This window comes from Solanum lycopersicum, chromosome 1, assembly GCF_036512215.1.
Source record: "Solanum lycopersicum chromosome 1, SLM_r2.1".
In the NCBI taxonomy this organism is placed as follows: Eukaryota; Viridiplantae; Streptophyta; class Magnoliopsida; order Solanales; family Solanaceae; genus Solanum; species Solanum lycopersicum.
Genome location: NC_090800.1, coordinates 51719686 through 51734040, shown reverse-complemented (window position 1 = coordinate 51734040; position 14355 = coordinate 51719686). Strand labels below are relative to the sequence as shown.

Below are 14355 nucleotides of genomic sequence, written 5' to 3'. Positions count from 1 at the left end.
CAAACTCAAGACAAGGAAACCATGTGGAACACACATGTGGTCAATTGTGTGTATGTGTGTCTGTCAATTATGCTCATGATACCCAAAATTCATCTAGCACATGATTGATTCAAAAGCAAAAATTTGAACCCGTAGCCAATGATACATTGTGCATTAGGCTAAAGTGATTTTACAAAAGATATTCCAGTTGTGTCCTTGTTTTTCTTGTTTTGTACACCAACAGTAAGCTTCATTTTCATAAATACTACGGAAGGTTAATTTTCTTAATAACATAACCTGGTACTTGCTCAAAAAATATAGCATAGATTAATACTTTGTATCGATAGGTTACATGTTTCTTTTACACATTATAGTACCGTCCAAAATTATCAGAAATGAACTTTATCATCAAGATAAGATTCACCGAACAACATTGCAAAGTTGGGTTTCTGCAGTTAGTGATTTTGATTCAACTCTAAGCTAGCAGCAACCCATTTTTCATCGCTGCAAGGCAAAACAGAAGCACCACTTGGAAGGTTCATGTTTGCTTTTCGGGGGAAAATGAAAATCTTCTCGCTTGGCAAAATACTGGTTCCAGCATATGTATCAGAATCAGCAGACTCAGCAACTGCATCACTTGAATCTGAAGCAACGAATGGGGCAGCAGGACGATGATCCCTAATAAGGGAATATGTGTTGGGTGCACTTGAACATCTGTGTCTTTTTGCATTTGTGTCTGCCTCTTAAAACAAGTGGTCAAATAACGAGTAACACATTATATAATACGAAAAGACAACTGATGCTAGTGATAAATTGGTTGAAACACAGTCGATAAAATGCTTATATGACCATGTTGTTTAAGTTGTAAAGATTAAAGCTGGAACCAATATGCATTACTTCAAGACGAGGAGATTTGAGTAGGAAGAAACGCAACTCTGTAGTTCTAAAGAATTACTGTTATTTCAACTTGATGAAACTAACTAAACTGGTTGGTCCATATATAGAAATTCCACTATCTTGACCTCAATGATATAGAACCTACTAAAGAAAGCCTCATGCAACGCTGTTCTAAGTTATTGTGCAAAAAGAGATTTTGGTCCAAAATATGTAGAGCCACATTGCAATTCCCAACTTGATAGTGTGAAGCATCATCTTTCAAACCTGATAGATATTACTTTAGAAAAGAGTGTTTGGCATTGTTCATTGTTCTGAAAACTGTTCTCTCTGACTACTTTTGTGGTAACGCATTAATAAATTATACTGTTCCGTAAAGACGTACTTAAACATCAGCGATACTCAGTTTAGCTCTATCAGCAATCTTAACTATGTCTTCTCCTTTTTAATACATGACAGTGGCAAAGCTAGAACCTGTGACACCTTATATATTTAGTTCAATTAAGAGCGTCCATATGCAAGATATATATCAAAAAAATAGTAGAAAACAAGTAAAAAAAATGGTATCAAGGGGTTGCAGACTTCAGAAAGCACCTTCATTTTGCAAACTTAGTTCTTCAATTATCAATTTGGTCTTCTGCTGAACAACTAGTAGCGAAACATCAGCAACAACACATTTTGAACTGACTGGAAGGACCTGAAGAGGTTCATCTAGTTGACCACCTGTAACACAAAAGTATGAAATTGCACACTTGACTTGGAACTTGCCAATGAACCCAACCCTTCAAGGTTAATAATGTTGGTTTCGAAGAGAAACGTAAGATGTTTTCTTTAGGTTGAAGTGGTTTCATCAAAAACTTAAAAAGACTGAATAATTCATCTAATATTTGAGCATAAATATTTGAAATATGTCGTATAATTGAACTGTAAAGAGGGAAAATATACCTTTTATGTGATAAGCCAAGGATGTTCCAATGAAATGACAAATTGATTAGAAGGAAATCACCTCAGAATCATCGGTTTCTATACTTATGAATTACTTCTAAAATAAATTTGATTCACCAACTCTCTAATGCTCCTACTTGTATGGGGAAAAAAATGATGGATAGTAGCCATATTTCTTCTTCCGATACAAATGCCCAGCAATGAGGTTGCTTATACTTTCATAGTCAGCTTAGTATCTTTTTGCCGTTGTTTTCCTTTTTTCAAACTTCCTAATAATGCTTTTACTTGAGCCTAGCGTTATCCGAAATAGCCTCCTTTTCTCCCAAAGATAGGGGTAAGGTCTGCACATACATAACACACCCTTCCCTGACCACTCGGGAATTACACTGGGTATGTTGTTGTTGTGTTGTTGTAGACAACTAGTAATTTTTTGAGAAGTACACTCTATATAGCACTATAACTTTAGTCTCTCCAGAACCACAAAATATAAATAACAATGGTATTTCAATATTTGCTGATTAAACTAGGTCAATGTGCGGTCATTCTCAATGAAAAATTTTTGGATTTGAAGAGAGAATATTTTGCTTATTGAAAAAATAAGCTTTTAACTAATACAATAACATTCCCAGTGAAATACCACAAAGTGGGGTTTGGATAAGCTTTAAGTAACAATAAAAGAAATATCTCTTAATAGTTATCAGTGTTCTTCTATTTCTTTTATCTTATCTCAAAGCTACTTCGAGTAAGAGTTACGTGATGCAACTACTCCCTACGTCCAACAATAGTTGTTCACTATACTATTTTGGAATGTCCAACAATACTTGTCTACTTTATGAAATCAATAGATAATTTTACACTTAGTTCCCAATTTACCCTTATAATTAATTAAGTTATTTCCCTATTATATTATTCAACAAATTATATTTATTATACTCAAAGGGTGATACTGTAAAATTACCCTTCTATTTATATTTCTCAAGTGTGGAAAGTCAATAGTGGACAAGTATTGTTGGACAAAGGGAGTATCATTTTTCTTGAAACTCAACAATCTGATGTACACCTGGAAATGGTTGATGATGCAAGTACTGACCCCACTTTGTAAGAGTTAAAAATGATGCAACTATCATTTTTCTTGAATTTCAACAATCTTATTGTACAATATTGCAAAAGTAAACAAACAAGGGATTGAAAAAAAACTTATCTCATATCTGATGTAAAAGCAATTAGTATCTTGTTCACATAATTTCCAAACAAAACGACATTATCACATATTTATTCATGCAGATGTAGCCCAGTTCAACAAGTGGCAGCTCATGGGCACACTAGATATAACTAATAATGAAGAGGCAGTGATGGAACTTTTGGTGCATTTAACTGATCAGAAAGGAAACAGTCAATAAATTCAATTAATTATTCACGGATCTGCAATATGATGAAGCATATAAAGAAATAGTAAGGCTATAGCCAACACAGCTCAGGTGAGAAATGATTTAGAGATTGAGAGTGTGAATACTCTGATGGATAGGAGAAGATAGAGAAACTGTCCGACAGTGAAAACTATGGAATAGTACATGGGAATCAAGAGAACATGCTACTGAAAAAAACAACCTTTTGATCCTACAGAAGGAAACAAAAGGAACACGCAACATCCCTATATGTGTGTGTGTGTGTGTTGGTCCTATGCAACTTTTTGAGATCTTAGATATATCCATTTAATTCCAACTGGTGGAGCTATTGCAAGTTATGCATTAAGTGAGACATGCAACCACCCCACTTATAGGTTTTCTTCTTAGCAACAATCAATATCAGAACATCTAAAAATGTCCACAAAGTTTCAACTGGAAAAGGCTTATGTGCAACTCTCTACATAAAATAGCAGAATCCATAGTCTCCTGAATGTATAGGATGAGTCGGTTGAATTCTAGAGTTGATTCTCCTTGCCTTCATATTAAAATTTTCCTTAGGGGAGAGGGGCAATCCATAAAGTTTTGCTATTTGTTGGAATCTTTGCGAATATTTAGAAAATAAGTCAATATAGTAGGTAACTTAATTAACTCCTATTAAAATTTGTAATTAGGTAGTGATTCATTCTCTTTTTTACAACATGGTATGGTTATTTAAACCCCAATAGCTACAACAACATACCCAGTGTAGTCCCACAGAGTGGGTCCTGGGGAGGGTAGAGTATATGCAGGTCTTACCTCTACCTTAGAAGTGAGATAGAGAGGTTGTTTCCGATAGACCCCCGGCTCAAGACAATTATAGTCTAGAAAAAGATAGAACAGAAGTAAAAGAGAAAATAGATAGTAACAAAGCAGTTTTACAACAAAATAATACGAAAAACCCCAACAACTACAGAACCCAAAAAAAGAAACAGCTTGAGGGAATATGAAGTTGAGTAATGACTCAAACTCTTTTGTTTCTCACACAGTGTCAGAGCAATTAGTGAGACAATAATTAGAATACAGAATTTCTGGTAACAAACATCGTTTTTTCGAGGTACCTCTTTACAAGGGTATTTTGCATATACATGTACCACTAAGAGAAAAAGAAACCTCATGCGACCCTACCCAAGAAATCTGTTTCCTTCTTTTCACCTTGAGGACAAGGCAACTTTTCAAGAGGGATGCACTGATATGAATGCTCCTTTATGGACTTGCTCTAGAACAAAATCTAGACGAGCATGTGGAGATAATCTATCTTAGTTTCTTTGTTTTAAGATGGATAAAATATATAAGCAGTAATTATGTATAGTAGTTATAAGTAGAAGTAATAACCAGCAATATTATCTATAGTCATTGTTTCTATCTCTATCTATTAGCAGTTAGCAACATTATCTACAGTCTTTATGTTTAGTGTATATATGGAGAATTCTTACTAAGAAAAATATTCATATGGTCTTCTTTTTTTTTATGACACGGGAAAACCACAGCTGCTACCCTTTGGGTGCGCAGAGGGTGAAACCCCCACTCCTATGCAGTAGCTCGCACACCACATAGGAGAGGTAACCTGCACTAGGCAAGCCTAGTGCGACGAGCTCGACCAGAAGACAAACCCCTTGCTTTCGCTGGCAAGGAATTTCGAACTTGAGACCTCCAAAATGAAAGTCTCAAGCTCAAACCACTGGGCCACTCCGAAGGGTTGATATTGTCTTTGTATCTTGAGATTTGTCCACTCAATACGGACAGAGTTATCTGTTAATACAGTGTATACTATTCTTGCACTTCATTTAACGATAAAAGCATCATTTTCATCTTGTTTCATCTTAGTTTCTACCACAATACCTTAAAATATATATCCTCCAGTTTCAGCCGTTTATGACTCACCCAAGGAGTCATCCTCCATTTTGTTTGTACATCCTCAACAAAATGGGGTAGTATTGAGAAAGAATAGACACCTCTTTGAGAATGCTCCCACTTTTCTCATTTGATTATATGTTTTAAATAGTTTTTGGGGCAATGCGGTCCTCACATCTTGATACCTGATTTATCGAATGCCCTCATCTTCCATTTAGAATCAGGTTCCTTATTCATTAGTTTCCTCGGTCAACTTTTTACTCTCTTCCCTCTTGTGTTTTTGGGAGCACATATTTTGTTCATAATTTAGCCCTTGGAAAAGATAAATTAGCCCATCATGCTCTCAAATGTGTATTTCTTGGTTCATAGTTCAGAAAGGGTATCAGTTGATGTCACATTTCTAAGTCTCGACCTTACATTACATCTTCATGATATCTCACATGTCTTACCTAAACCAACTTTTGAGGAATCTATTATCACTTTACTTCTCCAGCCACAATATCACCATTCCTGATTGACCATCATTGCTTACGTCCAACATCAAGCTTAGATGATTCACGTCCTGCATGAGACTGTGCATCTACTACGGACTTGTCTCCCCCTAAGTCAGCTGATTGCCCTTTGAAAAGGTATACGATCCCCTAGTAGTACTAACCTCCATGGCCCCATTAAATGTTTTTAAGTTGTCAACGATATCATGCCTTTTTATCATCTTTGAATTGTGTTTCCATCCCTAAGTCTACAAGTGAAACAATACCTCATCTAGAACAGTGACAAGCTATGATTAACGATATATCTGCTTTAGATGCCAGTGGTACTTGGGAGCTTGTTTCTCATCCTTAAGGTAAATCTATTGTTGGTTGTCATTGGATTTATGTGGTAAAAATTGGTGTGGACTGTGGATGGCGCAACTTGATCAGCTTAAGGCTCACCTTGTTGCAAAGGGGTATACTCAAATATTTGGGCTTAGTTACATTGATACTTCCTCCAGTGGCTAAAATATCATGTCCGTCTTTTTCTATCCATGGTTGTTGTCTGCCACTGGCCTTATCATCTTTTGGATATTAAGATTGACTAGTTTTACCAGAAAGGAGATGCAATGTAATTCCATCAGACACTAAACTTTTACATTCACAACAGAAAAGCTACACAGGAAACAGCATATGTGAATCAATAAGATCCTGGAAATATTGTTAGGTCTACACAACATTTCAGGTTACACTCAGATTTTAACGCATCCCGTTGAAAATTAGGAAAGTCATGAAAGCACCTAGGTGCCCTAGGTGTAGATGTAGCTTCATGAACTATTTATTGTAATTTGATTTTTGTTTAACTTGTGGGGTATTTGCCCCGACTGTTTTACCATAAATAGATTTTTCTTTTTCGAAAAGGATATCAGCATATTTGGCTAGTCATATTTTTGTAGGAAAAGATTTAGGACTCTACAAATGGAGCTCGTTACTTCTAACTTAGTCCGCATTCATAATGTCATCTTTGGGGCTTTGAGAGTTTTGGTTAGAAGGGAGAATTTGTGGGACACAAGTGATACATTATCACTTGTGTGAACCTCCTTATATTTTGAGTGAATTGGTTGACGCTATTTCTCTCCATATTTTGTACTCTCATATATATATATATATATATATATATATAGTGGATTGCCATCTCTTTTATGGGCGTAGGTCGATTGACCGAACCACTTTGGTATATCTCTCATTTGTCTTCTTAATCGTGGTCTTTTGAAGTTTGCTTTGTTGCTTCTGCATGACACCTAATTATTCCGGTCCTAACATAACCGGCTGTAATGAAACTCCAACAGCATTGATGTGCAAAGTTTTCCTTGATCTTTAGTTTATTAATTTCATTAGTTGGAAATACCATGTTCTCCTGCTTAGTTTTATATTGTCTTTTAAAAATATCATTTTTATTATCTAAATAAAATTCAGAAAACTCGCAAATGGTACTTAGTGTATATCCTCCTTACCTTTCACAAGGGCATTGTAAGCAACCTTTGCAGCATTCATCTCTGCTTGTTTCTTGGTTTTAGCTTCTTGTCCTTGAAAAGTCCGATCTCCAACTTCCACCATTGAGCGGAATACTGGTGCATGAGGTGGGCCAGTTCTGGCTGTATCATAAACTGGAAAAAGTAAAGCCTCTTTTTGAGCCAGTTCTTGCAGAAGTGTCTTGTACAAACCTTCATCCTGATGTTATTCAAAAATAATTAAATAATTACATAGAAGAACAATGAAATGTACTCACATGAATGATCTCTCAGCACCGAAGTAAAAACTAAAATTATCTAAACATTCCCTCCTTCCCGTTTTACTTGATGGTGTTTGAACGGGACATGATGTTTAATGTACTAAATTGACTTGCACATTACATTAGTGAATAGAAAAAGAAAGTCTTAAAACTGTGGATGAAAAGTCAATTTGAAAGAGAAAATACCACATGGAAGTTCAAAGATATGGGCAGTTGAAAAAAAATTGAGTTTTTGAAGTACAGAAGTTGTATAGAAATTGAACGGATCAAACATTTGGAACCTCCAAAAAGGAAAGAGAGTTACATTATCAGGAAAAAAGGGAGTACTAACCTCCTGAGTGTCATTAAGTGCTAATGACTCAAAAGCAACCTTTGCAGCTGCATGTTCAGCTTCCTTCAATGTAGAGAAGAACTCCTGAGTTTCGTAAGTTACCCCGTCAATGGTCACTTTTGACCTAAAACGACGGGCATGAGGAGGGCCATCAAGTTCAGAAGAATACACAGGTAAAGTGAGATTTTGCTTCTGGGCATAGTGTTGTAATCGACTCTTGTACAAATGAAGCATGCCTGCAACATGGACAAAATTGTAAAGAATCAGAAACTTGTCTTGAAAGGATTAGCTGATTAGGAATATCAAGAAGTCAGCAATCTGAATTATTCACACACTCTTGAAGGTTTGTCTAGAAATGAAGTCTCCAAGAAATATGAAATACTTCAACAATTTCGCACATTGCGTCCAAACATATCAAATTACTGTTTATCTGTGATAAGGTCTACGCATCTTTCTTATAATTTCATCCTTGTATGGAACTGCTTCAGTAGTAATTTTCTTTCATGAATTTGAAGCACTGTAAAGATCCACAGAATATAATCACCTGCTAGATTCCCCCCCCCCCCCCCCCCCACAGTTGAGATTCTTTTCATAGTGGCTTGCTTTACTTCGTTGGTAGCTAGATAAGCTTGTTTTACCCAGAAAATGGGCTTTCAGGTGAGTTGTGTTACCTTTGTTATACTGAAGCAGAATCTAACAGCCACTTATTTTTTCACTGTCGACTCATTCTGCTACGGCAACTATTCCTGAAGACGGTTGGACTCAGATGGGCTATGCCTAGTTCTACAACAGATATTTTTAGGTGCCGCATTGAAATGGTGGAAGATGATCCTAGCTTGTATAAGGTCGACTGAAGGAAGATACAGCTCGATTCAGAAGAACAAGAGCTGCTTACTGCTATTTCATTATTGGTGTAGAGAAAGTTATGTACAGGATGCTTACTCACATGTGGGATTTCACTGGGTATGTTGTTTTGTAGGATGGCAACTCTTTTTTCTTTTGAGGAAGTTAACATTTGATAGACAAATACACCAATAGTGTACTCTAGTAGTAGTTACATACGGAGTTTATAGTAAGCAAAACCAAAGAAATCTATCACCTATATCCCTCCTAAACTATCTAGAGACTGAGTAATATCCTCCTTTTGGGGGAGTACATAGTTACACAAAAAATAAAAGGTTATAAGACAATTGAACTTCAGACTTTGGAAAGGGATGCTCTTGATTTCAAAACATCTTTGGTTCCTTTCCCTCCATATTGTCCACCAGATGCAAACAGGGACAATCCTCCATCTCTCGCTGTGGCCGGACATATTTCCTTCTCTATTCCAGCGTGTTGGACCACAGGATGCTAACTCTTTAGACATCATAGAATCCTTGTATGACAAACAAGGATATATCTAGCTTTTTTGAACCCGTAAATTGTACCAGCACAACCTTTGTACTGTTGATTAGTTCAACGTTACCTTTCTCAAAATATAGATTCCCCCAACATGCCAACTATCATTTTTTTAAGAAGATGAACTATAACAAGTGTGGAGCGAGTAGTTAAGTTCACCAAGAAGAATAAAAAATCCTATAAATCACCACAGAAGGAAGGAACATCTGAACGGAACTTCCAAGAGATCTCATCTAAGATCAACTAAAGCTAATGGTTAAAAATAATGGACTCCCACAGAGAGAAACTCAGAACACTATTGTACTAGTCTAGTTGGCAGATGGGTTGAACCGTCTACTCATCTGAACAAGAAGTAAGCGACATTTCCACAATTCATTTCCCAGTTTAGGCTGTATATCTAAATCTCAACTACTTACAGGTGCTTTATCCAAGGTACCTATGAAGTAATCTCTCAAATCCAGAAGGAACAAGATTTATTTACCGCGTGTTCTAAAGAATTTATGTTTCACTTCAATTATAGGTATATGCTCTTCTTCTCATAGAGATTTACGTCAGTTTTGAAGGAACATGTATTCAGCTTGAAGATGTTTAAGAATGAGGTGAAAAAATATACAACTGCTACAGTAATAATAAACAAATGCAGTATGAAATAGAGACAAAAGAAGAGAAAATAGATAGAAAGATACAACACAGCAATGCAAATAATCAACAATTTTTATGCAATGATACAAAAGCTTAGCACCAAATACTACTATAACAACCGGTATCTCCATGCCAAAGAACTACTAATCGACGCAAATGAATTTGTTCAACCTCGGGAGGATAAGATGGGAAGTGGCTAAAAATATCAAGGAACCAACATATGAGGTATTTGAAGGGTTAAAATAAGATTAGAGGTCAAGGGAAGCTTAGCACAAAAGTCCAAGTTGAAGGTTACATTGCGGTAAATTGTTTCAAATCATCTCATATGTGGTCTGACTTCAAACGAGTGTGACTCCCAATCTACAAGGAATTAGAGGGCAGACTACTTATCAAACTAAAGCTCTGAGTCTTCCTTCCAGCACAACAAACCATTTTTCAATCCAAGTTCGGAGCGAAAAGTTAAAGACCTTTCAACTGAAGGACTGCAGAGCAGGACGCTGAATAGATATGCAACCGCATTAGCCCATATGTGAAGGCATACGCGACCACATAAATTTACAGTCCTTCTGTTTTTATGTGCAGTATAGATGCGACCAAAGGTTCCCAAATGCAGCCAGCATTTAGCTCTGTATCAAGGCTCGTCCAGATGTTTATAACTTGATCTTCACTTCATTTTGGGTGATCCAAAGCTATTCTTCACTCTTATTCTCTCTTCCATAGTATTTTAGCTATTCTTCACCTCATACGTGATTGTAACATAAATTTTTCTTCAGATTCTAGAGATCCATAGGGGTATCTTCACTTGGGGCTCAAGGGATGATTTTTGGAGTTTCTCTTCATCTTTCAAGGTAAGCCTCCTTTTCTAAGTTTATGTATGGATGGTTCCTGATGTAATAAGGACGTTTTAGCAACGGGACTCATGGGGTGGTGATTGGAAGTTATGAACTTAAATTGTTGCTAGCTTTATGAGAATGGGGATTTGTTTTGAGGTGTTACTGCCCGGATGGTTATGGGTGACCTCAGACTCGGAGGGAAGTTTTTATGTTGTCACTACCAAGGAGTAGGTTGGTTGTTGGTACACCATTGATGAAGGGCTTTTGCTCACATGTGATTGATAATTGACAAAGTGACATAGTCATGAATCTCTTCACTAATACTAGCTCCCTATCTTTATTAGTCTTGTAGATTAAGGTCGTAATGAAGTAGTTGCTCGTTTTACTAAGGTGCGCTGAGGTATTTAATGGCTGACCCTCTCAATGTGGGAATTTGAATTTCCTTTGTTCTTCTGGATGTTATATCTCTTAAATTGATGCATCATTTTCGTAAATGATATGCTCCATGTATGCTTCAACCATGAAATGCTATATCACCCTAAAGCTCTAAATGAACATTTCTCTGCATGTTTAGTGTACTCAAATGATATGTTCTCTCCTCGAATGTAGTCCTCATTTATGTGTACCCGCAAGTGTGAAGTGCTAGTTATCCTTTATGTCATGCACCCCTCATGCATACAGGTTACTTTGATATGTACCCCAATGACATGTATTCCTAACAAACTAAGGTCTTGAAGCTTAGGGAATCCTAATAGGACCCCACATACTCTATGTATTGATAATATGATAGGTAACATCGACAACCCTTAATGCCTTATGAACTCAAAGATAAGTACTCCTTGTTAGAGTATGAATAGGAACAAGAATAGTATATAGAATCCTACTTGAAAAAGGATTGTAATAATGTCTATAAATAAGGTTTCAGATACAATTCAATAATATTTTTCTACTATAATTTCTTACAAGATATCAGTCTATCAGAGCAACTGAGAGAAAAGTATTGATATGAATCATTTCAACGAATTCAGCTATCCCTCTGCAGCTTTCTGGTGATCTAAGCGGCTGTCTGAGTAAATAACATTTTCTTTTAGTGATTTTCAAAAGCTAACACCACCACTAGGTTTAGAATTCCCCGACAAGCAAGCTCTAGTTAGACTAGCCAGAAACAGGTGTCATATGCGCCTTCACACGCCGCCAGAAGCAATACTCAGACGAGCTCATCAGATCCATGAAAGGCGTGTGCATCATTTTCTGGCAGCGTCTTTTTCCAGTGGAGTCGCCACTTCATTCTGAAGCTGTCCATATAATTATTAACTGGTTTCGACCAATTCTTGGCGATCAGAATATAATTTTCCAGCAACAACCCTGTTTCTTTTTTCAAATTCCAGGAACATTTTCTTTTACCGATTCCAGCACATATTTCCAGATTATTGGCAAAAAAAATCTGATTTCACAAGATGTCTTTCCCGAATAGATATTTTTGCTTCCAAAAATACAGGAATTGGAAGTGCAAGCCCTATGATCACTTTGAACCATTAATTAGAAGCTCAAAATATTTACCTAGGACTTCCTCGGTTGAGTTGTGATGCAAGGGTCAAGAAGTCCAAAACCATTTGATAAACAATGCTTGTGTGATAGATGAAAAGGCAAAGGTTAGTGAGGAACATGCAAAAATCAAAGTAGAACGGGAGAAGGTTGATGGTCAATTATGTGGTCTCTAATGGCGATCTTTTGATTCCATGTTGGACCCTTGTTTCGCCTATTACAAACATGTTACTCAGTTTGGGAAAAGGTTTGTGCTTTATACACTAATACATTTCTTGATTTTATGATGTGATATCTCAGATGATAAACCTACAGAAACAAGAATCCGACATATCTACTTACTTGGGACAGGTACAAACAGTCATGGAAGGAATTTGAAATGTTGATGCCAGTCACTACGAACGTGGAAAAACAACAAGAACATAGGCAGACATTGTTTATAGTTCTTACACTTGTTGGACATTCTACTGACTGTGATTTAGTGCATCATCAGATTTTAACTAGTCCTATAGTTTTTTAAAAAAAAACAAATGGGCCATGGAAAACTTTTATTAATAAAACAATAATATATAAAAGAGAATAGGCCAAAAGAAATGGCCCAGAATGGCTAAGAAAACCAGCAAAACATTGAGCAAAAAAATTGTAGCGAACACAAATTGGAAAGATCTAGAGAAGGAAAGTGGAAATGTCTGTAGAGATTCCTCCAATATTCATCTTCAGCCATCATCAAGCTTAGAGATCAGGTAATTTCAGCTTCATACCAAATTATTCTTTTTTATAGTATGATTTTCAGTGCGCTGAACCTTAAATAGGTTGAAACACCTCTAATCGAAACTTTGAAACTAAATAACTGAATGTTCGAGCTGTAACCTGTCTCCACAGTTACTTCTACTAGGCTTCTAGATCCCCAACTTCAACGTGATAATTCGTCATCACTTGCTACTGGAAATAATAGCTCTACAACTTAAACTGAAATTTTGCTGAGCATTTTCAGAAGTCACCTAAAGGAGCTGAGCTAAGGTATAATTATTATACTTCCTCAGATCTAAACTCTAATGGGTTGGTTGAATACCAACTAAGGAATTAACACCACCATTATTATTTATCTCTTAATTAATCACTAATTTACACCTTTTTCTGCTGTTGACAACCTTGCAGTGTTGAATACTATACTCAACAACAACGCCGTAGAAAAAGCTCCAATTCAACACAAGGTACCACTGACCTACTGAATGTCAACCGTGTTTACTTTCATTTCTATCATCTCTTCATTGATGGTGAACCAAATAGATAATACAACCATCAAAGTTAGGATTAAGGAAAGTACCACTGAATGTCATCATTGTTAACCTTAATATATATTTTCTCTTCCTTGACGGAATGAATCCAATTAGATTAATACCACCATCCAGGTTATGATTACAGAAATTAGTGTAAATAATGATGAGCTTGATATTGTAGCTAAATATAAAGCAACAGAAGAAAGAAATTCTATTTATACCATGCGAGTCCTGTATTCATACCATATGTAACACCTTAAATATCTCACAAGATGCATGGTATAGAAACCAACAGAACCTACTTCAGACATCACTTGATAGATGAGCAGATTAAATTCTCTTTCCATACTTCAGTATTCATACCATAACATTGTGTCAGCAAAAAATGAGCTAACTTGAACTTGTAGAACCTGCCTGTCTAGTATTTCTATTGTAATGTTATGTATTAGAGGTTTAGTATTTAAGTCATGTATATATTTTAAAATCAGCTCAATTTGTCTTAAATATGGTTTTCCAGCTTAGTTATGTTCAAAGGAGATCTTATGCTCTTTAATGAAAAGAAGACTTTAAATTACCTTTGCACTCCTTGACATAGAGTTGTTCTTATGTGACTCATGCCTACTATTCCGCTTTTTGATGTGATATCATATAAACGGTGTATCTTCATGTTCATATAGAAAGGTTCTCTCAGTTAGGTTAAGGCATTGAGTGTCAGTCCGCCCAGGACAAGGTTTGAGGGTGTGACAACTAGCTCCAAAACCTCCAAGGTCACAAGCCAAGCAATTGTCATTGTCCTACTAGTATGATCGAAAAGCAGGAATCTAGTATTCTTTTTAAAATTTTCATCTTGTTCCTTCTTTAAGTTCCTGGTAGCTTGATTTTTAAGACATTGAAAATATATATTGTTAGAATAATAATAAGTTTATACAATCTCATTAGAATAGGAATAG

At 36.1% G+C, this 14355-nt stretch overlaps 1 protein-coding gene across 10 annotated transcripts in view; it reads right to left on the bottom strand.

The window, feature by feature from the left end:
• Positions 1-280: 280 nt before the first annotated feature.
• The window catches only part of LOC101261264 (double-stranded RNA-binding protein 4), a 32247-nt gene continuing 18172 nt past the window's right edge, over positions 281-14355 (bottom strand). For 6 of the 10 annotated variants that reach the window (XM_004229010.5, XM_010321337.4, XM_069297732.1 and 3 more), the window contains 4 exons: positions 7708-7943; positions 7099-7315; positions 1468-1596; positions 281-721 (listed from right to left, as the gene is read on the bottom strand). In XM_004229010.5, the coding sequence (XP_004229058.1) occupies positions 435-721; positions 1468-1596; positions 7099-7315; positions 7708-7943 (869 nt within the window). In that variant the 3' untranslated portion in view covers positions 281-434. The remainder of the gene's footprint in view (positions 722-1467; positions 1597-7098; positions 7316-7707; positions 7944-14355) is intronic. The other 4 variants (XM_010321332.4, XM_069297742.1, XM_069297735.1 and 1 more) reach the window with 1 other exon arrangement.